Source organism: Candoia aspera, chromosome 3 (assembly GCF_035149785.1).
Source record: "Candoia aspera isolate rCanAsp1 chromosome 3, rCanAsp1.hap2, whole genome shotgun sequence".
Taxonomy (NCBI): Eukaryota; Metazoa; Chordata; class Lepidosauria; order Squamata; family Boidae; genus Candoia; species Candoia aspera.
In genome coordinates, this window is record NC_086155.1 from 22,462,292 (window position 1) to 22,480,960 (window position 18,669).

Here is an 18,669-nt window from a genome sequence, read left to right on the forward strand (position 1 = left end):
ACACAGGGCTTGAAATATGAACATTAAAAAGAAAATGTTCCAAAATCACAATGCAACTTAGCCAGACAGCATAATTTGCACATTGAGCAGAAAGTATTCATAATCTGAATAATCAGTCTTTAGGACTGGACATCAGAATTCTGCATCTGGTCATAACAGTAGAACGATACCCTACATTTCCAGCAGTTCCATTTATTTGGACACCTGATTATTCAGACATTTTACCTTACCGCCCCCACAAGTCATTCTGATCAAGGAGGCTCACAAAATGCACTCTCCAGTTGTGTGATGACTCCCTAGTCTGTCGCCAGGTGGCACAGAGAGGCCACTGTGTCTGTGATTGGCACAATGCAGCGCATCAGTGTTCCTTTACTGCACCCTTTGCATGGTTGTACAGGAGCTTAGAGCACACAGCTACACTCCTTTTCTTGTTCAAGCAGTGCTGCTTTGGATCCTGCTGACCTGGGCTCCCTATGCCAGTCCAGGCAGAGTGATGAAATTCCACCCTCTTGGCTCCAGCAACAAAGGTACTTCTATAAGCACGCCTGATGCTCTGACTATACAGCAGCTGCCGCTTTCTTTTATTTCTCTCCTTCCATAATCTGGGGCTGTCATGGCGACTCCCAACAACGTTACTCCCACCAACTGCAGCTGGTGGCCCATTTCAGCACTGGAGAATGATGCAGGCAAATCCATGGCGGTCGAGGAGAACCAGGATCCGACACACCCTGCCTTCAGGTCCAAGGACAGACTGGTGTTGTATCACTGGACCCAATCGTTCAGCTCACAGAAGGTAAGATGCTTCGCTGGACTCCAAAGAAGGGGTTGCTAGCCAATATGATTTCCTGCACCTTCTGGGATGTTAAAATTATGAGGCTGTGGGGTGGGGGGAAGCTGGCTGCTTTTCCTGGGGGAACAGTTGGAGACAGGGAGTCAAAGCAAATGTGTATGTTGCTTGGTCTCTGCATTTCTACCATTGCAACAATATTTGCCAAACGTGGGAGGAAGGGAGCAAATCTGTCTCTGCCTGGTTTGGGGGTCAGATTTGCATGATGTATCTGGAGCGGCTTTTGTTTTATAGCTTGTTTCTTTAGGCTCCTGAATGAATGGGAAGAGGGAGAGCCGCACAGAAAAAGGAACCGTTTGCAGGTAAAGGAATGGAGGCAGGCATGTTAGGACCCGCGTTCCTGTTTATACTTGTGACAAGGTCTAACTATCCCCAACCAACCCTTTATTTCTGACACTGCAGCACTCGTAAGCGCCAGGCTATTTCTTGGACCCAGAAATCTGCTCTGGGTGCTGTTCTGTTCAGGGCTTTTGTTACAAATGCCAAAGCCAGAAGCACTTTCCTTTGGGAATCCTGCATGCTTCACGACTGACCTTTATTTTGCACAGCCGTGCATATGCAGCAAACAGCAGCCGCTGCACTGGGATTTGTAATATATGAGAGCTGAGGTATGCATCGTGTCAGTTTTCTCCAGGTATTCCTCCTCCAGTGGATCCCCCTTGAGGGGGAAGGGGCCAGCAGGCGGGAGAGAAACCTTTGGACCCGTGGTTCAAAAGGGCTGTTTTGCACTTCCTGAGCTTCCAAACCAACCTGTCTTCCTCTTCCTTTCTCTCAGAGTGTCTCTTTTTCTTCCATGATAAGACATCTCAGTTCAGACGTTTTCTTTGTCTTTGTCTCTGGGTCTGGGAAGGAAACAGTTAAGGAGCTACTCATACATGCTTTTCTACAACTAATCCAGAATTAGTCCCGCCTCTGTCAGAATTGATGGGGCTCCAGAGACAGCAGATTGAACAGTTAAAGGGACAGTACATAACATGCACCACTGCTTTCTGACAGATCCTCCCCCCCATACACACACATTGGTAGGGGTGTGTCTCTGTGTGTGTGTGTTTCTTTAAATTGCTTGCCAAGAATTCTCTCTGTCCTGAAAAGCAGACATTGAGTTCCTGATGCAACCTTGGATTATGCTGCATAAACATGACATAAGTAGTATGTAATATGGATTCAAAGTGTGCTTCAGTTTAGAGTTCTCCTTATTTAATTGCATTCACCATATTATAACTTCACCCACAATATCTATAAAGTCTCCTTCTTTTAGCACCCTATGTTAATGTGCAAAAGTTATACTCTGGCAGAATCAGAATGTTTGAAGATGTTGCTTCTCTTTCATTTCCCCCTCTCCTTCATGGTGTCTGCTAATAAAAAACAACAGATTGTGTACAGGGGCTGTGGACAGACATCTGAGAAAAGCTACCAGGGTAATAAATCGCACAAAACTCCTTCCTTCCTTCAGTACCATGGCCAAGGCACAAAATGAATTTGTCAGTATGTAAAGCAATGTTCTCTAACAAATAAAGAAGAAACTATTTCAGTAGAAACAATCAAATCCAGTGTGTGTGTGTGTGTGTGTGTGTGTGTGTGTGTAGATGATTAGATTATTCCCACATACCACAGCTGAATTTTTGTCTCAAAAATGATTGGCTTCTACAACCATCAAACCCAATGCCTGTGACAGAAATAAACTATTCCAATTATTTTAGACCATAACATACATTTAAATATTTTATACAATCTTCAGGGTTGTACTATCTAGCTTGGGGAATATATACTTTGGGGATCAAGGACTTGGAAAGAAATACAGCTACAAATGATGAGCTAGTTTTGTACATTGTTGTTGTTTATTCGTTTAGTCGCTTCTGACTCTTCATGACTTCATGGACCAGTCCACGCCAGAGCTTCCTGTCGGTCGTCAACACCCCCAGCTCCCCCAGGGATGAGTCCGTCACCTCTAGAATATCATCCATCCACCTTGCCCTTGGTCGGCCCCTCTTCCTTTTGCCCTCCACTCTCCCTAGCATCAGCATCTTCTCCAGGGTGTCCTGTCTTCTCATTAGGTGGCCAAAGCATTTCAGTTTTGCCTTTAGTATCATTCCCTCAAGTGAGCAGTCTGGCTTTATTTCCTGGAGGATGGACTGGTTTGATCGTCTTGCAGTCCAAGGCACTCTCAGAATTTTCCTCCAACACCACAGTTCAAAAGCATTGATCTTCCTTCTCTCAGCCTTCCTTATGGTCCAGCTCTCGCAGCCATATGTTACTACGGGGACCACCATTGCTTTAACTATGTGGACCTTTGTTGTCAGTGTGATGTCTCTGCTCTTAACTATTTTATCGAGATTTCTCATTGCTCTTCTCCCAAGGATTAAGCGTCTTCTGATTTCCTGACTGCAGTCAGCATCTGCAGTAATCTTCGCACCCAGAAGTACAAAGTCTTTCACTGCTTCTACATTTTCTCCCTCTATTTGCCATTTATCAATCAAGCTGGTTGCCATAATCTTGGTTTTTTTGAGGTTTAGCTGCAAGCCAGCTTTTGCACTTTCTTCTTTCACCTTCATCATAAGGCTCCTCAGTTCCTCTTCACTTTCAGCCATCAGAGTGGTGTCATCTGCATATCTGAGACTGTTGATGTTTCTTCCAGCAATTTTAACACCAGCCTTGGATTCCTCAAGCCCAGCATGTCACATGATGTGTTCTGCGTACAAGTTGAATAGGTAGGGTGAGAGTATACAGCCCTGCCGTACTCCTTTCCCAATCTTAAACCAGTCCGTTATTTCATGGTCTGTTCTTACTGTTGCTACTTGGTCATTATACAGATTCTTCAGGAGGTATACAAGATGACTTGGTATCCCCATACCACTAAGAACTTGCCACAATTTGTTATGGTCCACACAGTCAAAGGCTTTCGAATAGTCAATAAAACAGAAATAGATGTTTTTCTGAAACTCCCTGGCTTTTTCCATTATCCATTGGATATTGACAATTTGGTCCCTAGTTCCTCTGCCATTTCTAAACCAAGCTTGTACGTCTGGCAATTCTCGCTCCATGAATTGCTGAAGTCTACCTTGCAGGATCTTGAGCATTACCTTACTGGCATGTGAGATGAGTGCCACTGTTCGATAGTTTGAACATTCTTTAGTGTTTCCCTTTTTTGGTATGGGGATATAAGTTGATTTTTTCCAATCTGATGGCCATTCCTGTGTTTTCCAAATTTGCTGGCATATAGCACGCATTACCTTGACAGCATCATCTTGCAAGATTTTGAACAGTTCAGCTGGGATGCTGTCGTCTCCTGCTGCCTTGTTATTAGCAATGCTTCTTAAGGCCCACTCAACCTCACTCTTCAGGATGTCTGGCTCTAGCTCACTGACCACACCGTCAAAGCTATCCCCGATATTGTTATCCTTCCTATACAGGTCTTCTGTATATTCTTGCCACCTTTTCTTGATCTCTTCTTCTTCGGTTAGGTCCTTGCCATCTTTGTTTTTGATCATACCCATGTTTGCCTGGAATTTACCTCCGATGTTTCTAATTTTCTGGAAGAGGTCTCTTGTCCTTCCTATTCTATTGTCTTCTTCCACTTCCATGCATTGCTTGTTTAAAAATAATTCCTTATCTCTTCTGGCTAACCTCTGGAATTTTGCATTTAATTGGGCATATCTCCCCCTATCACTGTTGCCTTTTGCTTTCCTTCTTTCTTGGGCTACTTCTAGTGTCTCAGCAGACAGCCACTTTGCCTTCTTGGTTTTCTCTTTCTGTGGGATGTATTTTGTTGCCGCCTCCTGAACAATGTTGTGAACTTCTGTCCATAGTTCTTCCGGGACCCTATCTACTAAGTCCAGTCCCTTAAATCGATTCTTCACCTCCACTGCATATTCCTTAGGAATATTAGTGAGCTGATATCTAGCTGATCTGTGGGTCTTCCCTAATCTCTTTAGTCTGATCCTAAATTGTGCAAGAAGAAGTTCGTGATCTGAACTACAGTCAGCTCCAGGTCTTGTTTTTACCCACTGTATAGATGTCCGCCACCTTTGGCTGCAAAGGATGTAGTCAATCTGATTTCGGTGTTGTCCATCTGGGGAAGTCCATGCATAAAGCCATCTCTTAGGCTGTTGGAAGAGAGTGTTTGTTATGCAGAGTGAGTTGTCTTGGCAAAATTCTATCAGCCTATGTCCTGCTTTGTTTTGTTCTCCCAGGCCATGCTTACCTGTAATTCCAGGTGTCATTTGACTGCCCACCTTAGCATTCCAGTCTCCCGTGATGAAAATAACGTCTCTTTTAGGCGTGTTGTCCAGTAGGTGCTGCAGATCCTCACAGAACTGTTCTACTTCCGCTTCTTCAGCATCTGTGGCTGGGGCGTATATTTGGATCCCTGTGATGTTAGAGGCTTGCCCTGAATTCGAATTGAGATCATTGTGTCGTTTTTTGGATTGTATCCAAGCACTGCTTTAGCCACTTTACTATTAATTATGAAGGCTACTCCATTTCTTCTGTGGTCCTCTTGTCCACAGTAGTAGATCTGGAGGTGATTTGATGTGAAGTGGCCCATTCCAATCCATTTCAGTTCACTGACGCCCAAAATGTCTATCTTTAATCTTGACATCTCACCAATAACCACATCCAATTTGCCCTGGCTCATAGATCTTACATTCCAGGTTCCAATGGTGTGTTGATCCTTAGAACATCGGATTCGCCGTTCACCACCAGCACCGTCGGCCGCTAGCCGTCCTTTCGGCTTTGAGCTAGCTGCGTCATCACGTCTGGGGCTAGTTGAACTCATCCTCTGTTCCTGCCCAGTAGCATTTTGACTATCTTCTGACCTGGGGGTCTCATCTTCCGATGGTATACCGACATATCTCTGGTTGTACTGATCCATTGAGTTTTCATGGCAAGGATACTGGGGTGGGTTGCCATTACCTTCCCCAGGGATCGCATTTAGTCTGAACTCTCTGTCATGACCTTCCCGTCTTGGGTGGCCCTTCACAGTTTAGCTCATGGCATCATTGAGGTGCTCAAGCTCCAGCACCATGACAAGGCAACGATCCTTTGCTGAAGAGTTTTGTACATACAAGAATTATAAAAGAAGATTTGAAAGCTGTGTCAACTGAAAAGGCCCACCACTGGTACTTGTTTTCTAACTTACCAAAAACTTGCAGCAAACTTTCAGGGAATTCCAGGAAATCATGATTCTGGGCTTCAAAACAAGAAATGTAAAGGTCTCATGGTTTCAAATTTTTCATATTAAATGCCACATTCACAAGTAAACAAGAAGGGACATGCTGTCTGAGGTACATAGTACAAAGCTATAGAGAAAATGGTCAAGAAATATTTTCCATGTCCATGGAAACTAGGACAAGAAATAATGGATATAAATTACAGTAACCTAGATTTTCTTTAAATATAAGGAAAAATGTCCTGAGAGTAAGATCTCTATAATGGTGGAATAGTCTCCTATGGAGGCTGTGAGTTCTCCATCTCTGGAGATTTTAAAGAAGAGTCGGGACAGCCACCCCTCATGGCTGGTTTAATTGGTTTTCCTGCATACTCCAAAGGGTTGGACTAGATGATCCTCGTGGTCCCTTCCAACTCTACAATTCCATGATTCTATAGGAGTTGTGCTGTCTCAGAACAAAGGGTTATCTTATCCAGAAGTTTGGAAGCAACCAGATGCCAATCAGAAACTCACAAAGAGAATATAACCAGAATAGCACCATATTTCTTTATATTCCTTGGCAATGAATATTGAAAACCTTACTTCCTTCCATATGAAAAGCATATAACCATTATGACCAGCAGCTATTAATACCTGTGTTCCTTGGGCCTTTGTTGTTTATTTGTTTAGTCACTTCCGACTCTTCGTGACTTCATGGACCAGCCCACGCCAGAGCTTCCTGTCGGTCCTTGGGCCTTTAAAGCCAAACAAATTAGTATCTATCATCATACCTTGTGCTATGGAATTCCATAGTTTAATTATGAACTGTGCAAAGAAGTCCTTTCTTTTCTCTTTTCTGAATCTCCCATTATTTAGCTTCATTGGATGATGGGGACAACAGTTATACCCTAAAATAATCATTATGTACAAGTTACAAAGCTGTTTCCAGGACATGTCCTTTGGGATCTCAGTATCCCTCCATTACAAAAACCCACCATTTGTTCCTACACTCTGTTCTGTAATCAGTTAGTCATCCTTAACAGAATCTCTTCTTTTACTCCATGAAGTAGTTTGTTTAGATGAAGCCTATGAACACATTGGTTGAAACAATTGAAGTACCATCTAAAAGAGTAGTATAAAAGGGCTTACTTTTGCAGAAATCATGTTAATTTTTCTTTGGCAAGATCTATCTGACCATTTTATTTTGAAAAATGCTTTCTACCCAACCACCCAGAGCAGATATTAAGCTGTATGTTCCTGAATCTCCCAGAGATCTTTTTTAAATAATAATGTTATAATATTTGAGTCTTTTGATACAGTACCATGTTGTTTCTTATTGTTGTTAAAAGATCAGCAATTTCACATTGGAGTTCTTTTAGAACTCTTAAATAGTTCAAGTATCAAATAGTCTCATCTGGACTTGCTATTTACTTGTTTTCAGAGGTGAATAGGCACTGAGTACAGCTGTGCAACCTGGTGCTTCACAGGCTACAGCACCAGAACATGCAGATCACCCTGGAGTGAGTAGGATCAATGTTTCTGATTCTTTTCTGTTTTTTTTCCAAACACCTGGAAAATTCAGGATAATTTTCTTCATGGTGGAAAATTAAGGCTTAAAACAATGTTTTTCCCTTAAAGTCTGCCAACCCAATAAAATAGAGCCCAAAATTCTGGATCACCTTATTCTAGTGATGTCATTGTATCAGCTGCCACACCCACAATCATGACAGGCCACTTTAAAAAAACCCAGTTTGTAGTCATAAGAAAGATTCTAGAACTTCATCTCTACTATAAAGCTCAGATTCCCTAAGATTATCAGTTCAGGCAGTAGCATTTGCCTTACACCTTCTATGACAAAAAGAGACAAATAATTATTTTAGTTTCTTTGAAATCTCCTTATCCTCCCTTTCTTTTCATCCAGTGTTCCATCGGTTCTAAATCTTCTGAAGTTTTAACCATGTTTTCTCTTGATATTTATTAAACCAGCAATATGCTTCTCATTGTAATACTTTATTTGGTGAATGTTTAGATTCCTTTATGCTGTTCTCAGTGAACAAAAGCCCTTCTCTTTTTTCTAACAGTTTTCTTGTTAATGTTTCTTTACCATGCTGGAGACCTCTTGGAGTTGGTGATATAGTTTCTGACCTGTAGTGTACGTGCTAGCTGAGCTTCTGCATTTTCAAGCCTTACACATTCAGACTTCTCTCCTTTTGATATCTCCCTCATTTCGTTCTCTCTTAAAATTGAGTATTTTGTTCATGTGAAATATATCCTCTCTCTCTCTCTCTCTCTCTCTCATCTATCTATCTCCAGTACTGTGTTGGCAGGGTGGTGGTGGTGACATTGTAACCCATAACAATTCTGTGTTGAAATCTACCTCTTTTGAAGTTTCTAGTTTGCTTGACAAATATGTCCTTCGATGTACACAGCCACAAAATTTCCATAAGCCTTTACCTGTATCAGATTAATTTTAAATCCTGTCTTTCTTCCAGGAGCTGAAGGTGGCATGCAGAGCAGTCCCTTTTCCATTTTTTCCCCAAATGTGTTTGAGCTGACCCAATGAATTTTCTTGGTTGAGGATGGTCTTGAACGTGGGTCTCCTTGGCTCCAGTCCAACACCTTAGCCAGTACATTTATTTCTTTATTTATTTATCAATCAAATTTCATCACCGCCCATCTCCCCCAAAAGAGGGACTCTGGGCATCACAGAATGCGTATCCAGAGATGACTGTGAGTGCTTTCACACAGCCATTGGTCTTGAGCCCCTCTGCAAATACATGCTGCTGTATAGTTGCCTCACTGCTGGCACTTTATTTGCCTATGTAGCCAATTTGTGTTCCACCCATTTGGTCAGAGGGAGGGGCAGAACAAGAGAGCCCACCCACCCCATCCCACACTCATTATTTCCACCCCATTATTTCCACTCCATGTTCTGCTGTAAGAAGATTGTGCCCCCACCCCAGCAGTGAGTTCCTGCATGGGAGGTCAGCAAAAGGCACTGGGGGGAGGGGTTCAACAGTGCCAAAATGGTAGATGTAACTGGGTGACCAAAGCCATGCCCTTTTTTTACATGTATGCAATATGTGTGACACACATTAAAAAAGGACAGGGCTTAATCACCCAGTCATGCCCACCATTTTGAAACTGGTGAAATACCACAGCCTTTGGCTGCAGGGAGGAGAAGACAGCTCCCTAGAGGCAGGATGAAACAGAAGTTCCCAACAATAGGAAACTCAACTGCGCATCCTGAAGCTCCAGAGGGAAAACAGCAAAACTGTCTTGGCCACCTTTCCCTTGAAGCTAGAGCTGAGTTGACAATTAATTGTCTCAGTTTCCCAAGTTGCACTCAAGCCCCACAGCATTGTGAGAGCCTGGGGGGGGGGGGGAGGTAGGGCACTGATCCCCAATTGACACATTCCCTGTATATGAAAGAGGCCACGTTCTTGTGGTCTCCTCTAAACCAAGTTTCCATTATGCTACCACGCCTGTACAAAATTCCCTGTTTGCTTTGTTCACTCACTCTGGATTCTATATTGTTGAACCTATTGATAGCAGTCTGGATTTTTAGGCTGCAAGTAAAGCCATGTCCATTCTTCATTTCCCTGCTCTATTTTCCCACCAGAATTTCTAGTTAGGCTGAACAAAAAATATGAGATTAAAGTCCCTGAGCTCTTTTGTCTCAGGTGTAATCTAATATTCTTCCTGCACATTATTAGCTAATTTGAGATTCCTGAATTAACGTATATTGGACAATTATTTTACTTATTAACTAATTTAGTTGGGAAGCAAATTAGCATGTACTTTTTCTTTGATTTGGTGTTCTTCCACCTCCACAACACCTCCCTTTCCTTCCTGCCTTGGTGCCACCAACGCCGTGAAGTTCTAAGACTTAAGAGAATTATAAAAACATTTGGATAGTGAGAAGTTCAATAAAATGAAATTATGATAATAGCATTAACAACAGTCTCATTCACGGAAGTTTGCACAAAGCTATGTTGTGAATATGCAAATGCTTTCTTTGTAACCAGTAAAGAAACTAAAGATCTGATCTGGTTGCAAACACTTCTCCCACTGGAGGGCAATTCTAGCAATGGGTTGGAATAGGACAGGGAAGGGATTTGTTTATTTATTTATCAAATTTATATGGCATCCATCCATCCCTCAAAACTCTGAGCAGTGAATAAATAAAAACAACATCAATCCAAAAGAAAAAGAAACCAACCAACCAACCAACCAACCATTGGAGGCCCCTATAAAAATCTCAGTTCCACCATATCACATACATCCATGCCAGAACTCGAGTAACTAACATCCTGGTCCCAGTGTCTGGGGGATGTTTATGAAGTTTGCAGATGACCCCAAATAGGGTTGGCTAGTACTCCAGTTACTACCTGGCTAACGCCCAGTTCAAAATGTTATTGATAGATAAGAAATGGAATAGATAACCATCAGCCTGATAGTAACAGGCAGATCAGAATCCTCAGTTTGTGGCCTTGGAAACCATGGCTGCTGAAAATCGGTTTAGTTTCCTCCCGTTTGGAGATGGGGAATAAATTGGAAGCTGTAATGTACGTATAGTCCAAGTAAGCATAACTAAACAAAACAGTCCTCCAAACCAGCCCTGCCTGTTTGGGTGTTTGTTGCCCCATGCACTTTATTGCCCTCAGCCCTTCTCCCTCCACTTTAAGTGTGACCCTTGGCTACTAAAAGGTTGCCTAACTCTGGCTTAGAGAAATAGGCTGAAAAGATCATCATCATCATCATCCTTGGAAAGAACTTGGTAGGTGGACAAAAATGCCAAATCCACCCTAAACATCTGGCTGACTGTGCGATCAACCATTACAATAATAACAGAAATTTAGAGGCAAAGTCCTTCACAGGGAAAAAAAATCATACACAGCTATAGGATGGGTGTTCCTGTCTCAGTAACAGTATTTATAAAAAGATCTTGGAATAATAACTAATTGCAAACTTTATGAGTCAGCAGTGGGGAAAAAAGGCAAAGGCAGGGCTAGCCTACAGCAACAGAAGCATGGTTTTCAAATCATAGGAAGTACATGTTCCACTTTATTCTTTATTGGTCAGCCCATCCCTCAAGCACTGCATCCACTATCAGGTTTCAGAGAAACTGGTGTTCAGTTGCGTGGAGCTATACTTTTGTGGGGACCAAGACAGGGCTGCAACTAGGCGGGGGGCAACTGGGGCATGTGCCCAGGTGCCGCACTAGGGGGATGCCAAAATGAGTGCTGGGGGGGTGCCAAAATGGGCACGGTATTCACGTTTGCCCCGAGTGACAGACCCTAGTTGCGGCCCTGGACCAAGAAGTCCATTGATCTATCCAATTTGGCTAAGACCCTTTCAAAGCAGCAAATTTCCATAATTTAACTCTGTGCTGGAAATCCTTTCTTCTGTCCATTTGAATCTCATGCCAGCCATGTGATGGTATGTAAGTATCACTAAAGGAAACTGAATTTCTGCTTGGAAAATGCACCTCAGCATCTATTTGGGGGTAGAGGAATACCGGGAGGTAGGATGGAATGAATTCTAACATAAAATAATTGGAACTGGTCTATTAGTCAGCGTGTGGATGCCTCTTCCCATCTGCCTCCACAGCAAGGGACTGACTTTTGATGGGCTGACTGGATTTTTCACTGACGAACATTTTCCTTCTTTTCACTAACTCCTGCAACAATAACTCTCACTGTGTGACATATCTGCCACCTAATTGGAACAAGCTTTTCAGTGAATGTCATTGGTACCCATTTTCTTTTGAAATATATAATTTTTATTAAAGAGATTTTTAAAAGAATAAAAACAATACAAATTTTCAAAGAGAAGAGCAAGGTAAGTAAAGAAAAGTAATAAATGAGTGAAAACAGTGCAAATAAAGAACTAGAAAAGAAGAGAAACAAAGACGTGGCTTCTGGTGTTCTTAACTGCAGTTACAAGTACGTTTATATTTTACCCTCTCTCTCTAAGGTTACAACATAATTTCCTTCTTTCCATAGTCTACCCTTTCCAATCATCAAATCCATAAATCACAAGTTCATTTTTTTCCTTTTTTCAGCAAAAAGTCCATAAGGGTTTTCCAGTCACTAATAAATGTAGTTACTGCCCTTTCTCTAATCAAACAAATCAATTTTGCCATCTCTGCTAATTCTGTCATCTTTGCCAGCCATTCCTCCATTGTGGGTATTTCAGAATATTTCCATTTTTGTACATATAATAATCTCACAGCAGTTATCATATATAAAAACAATCTTCCATAACTCTTTCCTAATTGTCTATCCATTAGTCCCAATAAGAAGAGTTCTGGTTTCAGCTGAATATTAATCTTTAAAATTATTTGTATCGCTGTGTGTATTTGAACTCAAAATTTTCTGGCTTTTTTGCAAGTCCACCAGGCATGATAAAAAGACCCTTCACATTTTCTACATTTCCAACATAAATTTGAAGTATTATACATTCTAGACAATTTTTCTGGAGTCATGAACCAATAGTACATCATTTTATAAAAGTTCTCTTTTAAATTATAACATAATATAAATTCCAGTCCTTTCAGCCACATATTTTCCTATTGTTCCATCAGTTTATTATGTCCAAAGTTCTTAGCCCATTTTATCATTCACTTGTTCTTCTTCCGTTTCAAATTTCAACAAAAGTTTATACATTTTGGCAATTACAGTTCATCATCTGCACATAGCTCAATTTCAAATTCTGTCTTGTGCTGTTCAATTCCAAATATCCTCTTATCTATCTTAAATTTTTCTCTTAACTGTGCATACAAAAACCATTGAAACTAGTATCCGTTTTTGATGCTGTAATTTGGAATTCTACAAGTCCACACTATTCTTTATTACCTCAAAGTATAGGTTTCCCTTGACATTAAGTCCAGTCGTGTTTGATTCTCGGGGGCGGTGCTCATCTCCGTTTCAAAGCCGAAGAGCCGGCGTTTGTCCGTAGACACTTCCGTGGTCATGTGGCCAGCATGACTACACGGAACGCCGTTACCTGCCCGCCGAAGCGGTACCTATTAATCTACTCACATTTGCATGTTTTCGAACTGCTAGGTTGGCAGGAGACCTCAAAGTATAAGATGCATTAAAATGGGTTTAACTGATATGGAAGGGAGATTTGAACTGAACATCAAGAAAACATTACAACAGTAAAAGCTGTTAGATAGTAGAACTAGTTGCCTACTGGTGTGATGGGCAAGTCAACCCTAGATATGCTAAAATAGAAGCTGAACAGGTAGCCATCAGGGATGCTGTAAAGCAGATGGGTTTGGACCCAGTTGTCTAAATGTCCCTTTCAGTCTTATAATTCTCTTATTAGACACGCATGACAAACACTTCTGTTCAGTATATAATTAATCACAATATCAGTATTTCAGGGCAATTGTCACCTCTCAATAAGGGAAATAAAAATTCAAGAAGGAAAGTGCTTAATTAGTTTCTTTGCCTTATCCTTAATTATATCTTAAATTGACAGCTCTGCGTATAAATTAACAGCTAATTTTATATGCCTAATTTAGTTTTAGCTTTCTAGTAAACCAATCTTTTATTTCACATTAGGCAGGTTGATATTTTAAGAACATTTGATAATGTTTTGTTATCTATATCTTGATATTTGTTAACTCTTGGGACTGAAATAATACTTAGGATTTGCATTCAGTGGGATTTTATTGCTTGTCATGGGAATTTTAAAAAATGCTTATACGTTTGTGTGCAAGCTAATGGCTGGCTTGGTCTGGATGGGTTCTTTTTACCTAATACTGTTGCAGGCACATTGCTATGCCTGTTTAATGGAAATAGAAAATGTGAAGCATTGGAGGTACACATAAATGATTGCTTTTTATTTCATTTTGTTTTGCTTCTGCAGTTGCTACTAGTGTTTTTTGTGCTGGGTTACAAGGCAAAGACATATTACAGTTTCTTAGGATTTTGAGTACTCTCATTGAAACCTTGAGAAACTATATTTTCTCTAAGTCTACTGGCCAAAATACTGTAATGTATCATATATCTATGGACATATCAAGCTGAAGAGAATCAAGGTCTGCAACGGATAGGAATCAGAATCTGAATGTGTAATTAGCAAAGCATATGTTGTTTATATACAGCAGCATTGATTATGCTCCTTAGAACAGCCTTCCACAAATGTGTCAAACCCACAACTCCCAGAATTCCTAGTTAACATCTGTCCTAGGGATTTTGGGAGTTGCAGGTTTGGCGTATCTGCAAGTTGCTAGGTGCTAAAGACTGCTCTAGAATGTATTCCTTATTATTTCCTTAATTAATTAATTCAATTTGGACATTGCCTGGCTCCAACTGACTCTGGGCAGTTCACAAATAACTTAAAAACCAATGCAAACCAAAACCAAGATGGGATCCTGGCACAATATACAAACAGAAAATAAAAATAACAAACATACCCAAGGGGTCCTATCTGTCTCACCCCAAGGCCTGGGAAAACAGCTAGGTTTTCAAGACTTTATGGAACACAAATAGGGTGGAGCCACACAGATTTACAGGGGGATCTCATTTCAAAGGGCAGGCACCATGACAGGGAAGCTGTGCTTCCTTGGTACCAATAGATGAGATTGTTTAATTGAAGGGACTTCGAGTGTGCCAATTCTGCCAGCACCAGGAAGAAATCCTGGGAGATGGGCAGTCCCTCAAGTAACCTGGCCCTATGCCTTGTAGGGCTTTATAGGTAATAACCAGCAACTTGAATTGTATCCAGAAGCAGGCTGGCAACCAAGGCAGCTCATGGAGCAGAGGTGTTACATGGGCATAACAAGGCATGCCCATCACTGCCTGTGCCACTGCATTCTGGACCACCTGAAACTTCTATGTGTTTTTCAAGGACATTTACAGTGCATTATAACAGTTAAGCCTTCAGGTGACTAGGGCATGAGTGACCATTTGAAGGGTCTCTTGACCCAGGAAAAGGTGCAACTGGTGTACCAGATGGAGCTGAGCAAAGGCCCCCTTGGCCATAGCTGCCACTTGCTCTTCAAGTAGGAACTGTGAATCCAAGAGGACCTCCAGATTGCACACCACTCTTGAGTGGGGAAGTGCTATCCCATCCAAGAGTGTGGCTGGAAAGTCCTCAAATTTTGGGGGGCCTAATATCCACAGCCACTCAGTCTTGGTAGGATTGAGTTGGAGACAATTCTTCCCTATCCATGCCCACACAGCCTCCAGGAACTGGGACAGGACCTCAACAGCCTCACTTGGCTGGACCAAAATCAGCTGGTTAAAATTACAAGGAAGCAGATTCAGGATTATCATCAGGAGGAACTTCCTGACTGTATGAGTTGTAAGCCCATGGACAGGCTACCACATTAAGTGGTTCTTTCTCACTAAAAGGTAAAGGTAAAGGTTTCCCTTGACATTAAGTCCAGTCATGTCTGACTCTAGGGGGTGGTGCTCATCTCCTTTTCAAAGCCGAAGAGACGGCATTTGTCTGTAGACACTTCCATGGTCATGTGGCCAGCATGACTAGACAGAACGCCATTCTTTCTCACTAGATATCTTCAAATAGGGTGGATGGTAATCTGTCAGGGATGCTCTAGTGGATCTTGAGTAGAGAATTAACCAGATGATCTTTAAGATCCCTTCCAACTGTACAATTGTATGAGTCTGTGATGCTATTACTCTTATTCTTCTATCTTTATTTCTCAAAATTCTCCTGGAACAGGCTCTAAACTAGATAATGACTGCAGTTTCTAATCTGTATCATGGATTTTTCAATCCCCTAAAATGGTTAGCTAATCAAACTTTTATTCAACATTTTATGTATGTTAATTAGAGTTCACTTTCAAAGTGGAAGGGGCTTCATGACAGAAACAAAGGCCATCAAATCAGGGATTGCCCTGCTGTAAAAGAAAAGTCTTGGACTTGGTGATTGGCACAATGGCTGCCCAATAATACCATGCAATTTCAGTTTCCACCAACAGGTTTCCCTGAACTTGATCTGGAAGGAAAAAGGACATGCATAAGAGCCCTTCCGCAAGGGGCTTGGCACTCCTATGCTCCAACACTTACCTGACACTGTCCCCCGTAGACAGTTCAATTTTCTTGCCCTAAATTTCAGAAAGCAGAACTTCCTCTTGTGATTTTAGATGTTAAGTGTCTCATATCATTTATGCTTATGGACAGGGAGCTTTCCTATTTCCAGGAACTCCAGATGGTGCTGCCTCCTGGCTCCATGGGTTTCTCCCCATCCTTGGCTAAGATACCTACAGAGCATGCCGTGGTGCACTCGTGCTGAGCATTAAGCCTTTTGCAAACAAAAATAACAAGTCAAGGAGAGGGGAAGGGCATTGGCTGGAGACCTATTTCTGTGCTCCCTTGTTGGTTGGGAGTGTTTTGAGTGGGTGATTCTGGTGGCCACATGGAAGCCTCCCTTTTCAAACTGTACAAGGTGCTGTTCCACCTTATTATGATTATATATTTCTGTCCATGCTGAATACATGTTAAAACTAGCCTCTTGTGACGTGGAGATGGCTAAGCTTCTCCTTTCCTGCCTGGCTTGCAGAATTAGCCAAGTGTGCATTTCACAGTGAATTCCATGATATCCTCAGCCTGTCTTTTTGTGAGGTTATTACCAGATTAGAATGATAAGGAAGCTAACCTTGCACTATTTCCAAACACCTTGTAACCATTAGGAGTTTGAAACCAGCAATGCTGGGGTCACTGTATAAATAACATGTTGCTCAGATAATATGCACAGAATCATTTATTTTATCTCATTACCTTTAGCCCAAGTTCTCTTAATTGGCTTGTATTCAGAGTGTCTTGAAAACTCTGAGAAATAAACAGCCCTGGAAAGCAGCTTCTGGAAATGAGGGGGTGGAATGACATTGAGTCCTAAAGCATTTTAAACAGCCCATTTTACTTGCTGTATTACTTGGCAATAAGCTATGTTGCACAGTTACAGGATTTTCACTCTTGCATGTTTAAAACCGGGGTATGCAAACATATGGCAACCTATTGCCAAGGAAGCTTTAAGCAGAATATTGCTTCAGGTAGCTGGAATTGGTTCTGAGTTTACCGATACATTTCCAACAAAATGTGTACATTTCCATATATGATATTGGCTCTAAACCACTTTAGGAACAGTTTGGGACATGAAGCGGGATGAAATGCTTTAAATATAAATGGCAGAATGCATGCTCAGAATGCATACAAAATATTCCAAATCCAGTTCTTGGGATCTCCAATTAAGAATTATCAGTTCATACCACTGACAAAGACCAACTGTTTGAAAGTTCATAGCAGGGTCACATCCCTTCAGCAATAATTTGCTGGCTTTTTCTTGCCAATTATGAACAGGACTGACCCAAATGTTTGGGCCAGAGCCAAACTGAATAGAGTCACCTAAATCTGACTCAATTAGACATTTTCCCCCCCTCTTTCTACCAAGGGAGATCTGGAGGGAGGTTCAAAAAAGTCAAGATGATGGCCACAACTGTGTAATCAAAGGCCTCCTTCTTTTTTACATGCATCACACATTAAAAAGCGGTGGGGCTTAGACTGCATGGTTGCAACCACCATCTTGTTTTTTTTATCCCCCCACCAATGCCCCTCTTTCTACCTCTTCTCTACCTCTCTTCCTCTGTGATACCTTTTTCTTCTACTAAGCAGCAGGCTACCAAAACAAAAACAAGAAAGGAACAGATCAGCACCTACCAGAAGTCCAAACTAATTAACTGCCAATGGCTTTAGAAACTGAGCCAAAAACACATGAAATTAGACCAGAACTTCAGGTTGTCTACCACTGATTTAGAGAATCACTGCCATTCAAATAAAAAAGCTGGCCTGGTTTATTCATAAGTAATTCCATGAATAACTAGCATCTCTATAATTCAATATAGGAGCTGTAATTTTAATAGTGATTGAGAAGAGTCAACTTTGTTAAGGTAATGATTAAGATTCAGGGGCACTGAGGAAAGTTCAGAGTTTCAAGACAGTTGAAAATAGATGCTTCCTTCTGGTGGTGTTCTCTTAAAGGCAACAGTACATAATTACTGTTGAATGGGGGCAAATGGGTTGCTGCCAGTCCTGTCCCAGGAATGCCAATGGTTTCTGTATGAAAGAAGTCCAAGTTACTCACATGTAGGCTTCTTTCCTGAAAACAGTCATGTTAAATGCCTTTTTATAGAATTCTTCTTTGTTGATGACCATGTTAACATCTGAATATCTGTTGGTAACATTAGAAACTGTGTCAAGGACAAAGTCAAGATCCAGATTTTGTTCTGGTTCCTCTGTATTTTTTGTGATACCTTCCATCACACAAATGGTATGCAACATGTGCTAGATTCAATGATCTAGGGATTTATTATAATTTCTGATGCAAGAATTATAGTTAATTTAGTAGCAAGGCAATGCATCTTCTTTAAAGCATTAACAGAATTGCCAGTGTGATACAAGCCATTACTGCTTCTTCTGTGGCTCTGTATCATAGAATCATAGGTTTAGAAGGGACTTTGGGGGACTTCTAATCCAGCCTTCTGCCTAGTGCAGGAACCTTCATACCATCTGGATAAATCTTTTCTTGAAAACCCAAATGGTTGAGCATCCATGACTTTAGGATGCAGGTTGTTCCACTGTTTAATAGCTCTCACAGTCAGGACATTCCACTTTATTTATGTCTGGATCTCCCTCTGTAA

General features: G+C 41.4%; 1 protein-coding gene across 1 annotated transcript in view; it reads left to right on the plus strand.

Annotated features, from left to right (window-relative positions):
* Positions 1 to 337: 337 nt before the first annotated feature.
* The window catches only part of GDAP1L1 (ganglioside induced differentiation associated protein 1 like 1), a 59,302-nt gene continuing 40,970 nt past the window's right edge, over positions 338 to 18,669 (plus strand). Inside the window, exon 1 of the mRNA XM_063297114.1 lies at positions 338 to 793. Within this exon, the coding sequence (XP_063153184.1) occupies positions 614 to 793 (180 nt within the window). The 5' untranslated portion in view covers positions 338 to 613. The remainder of the gene's footprint in view (positions 794 to 18,669) is intronic.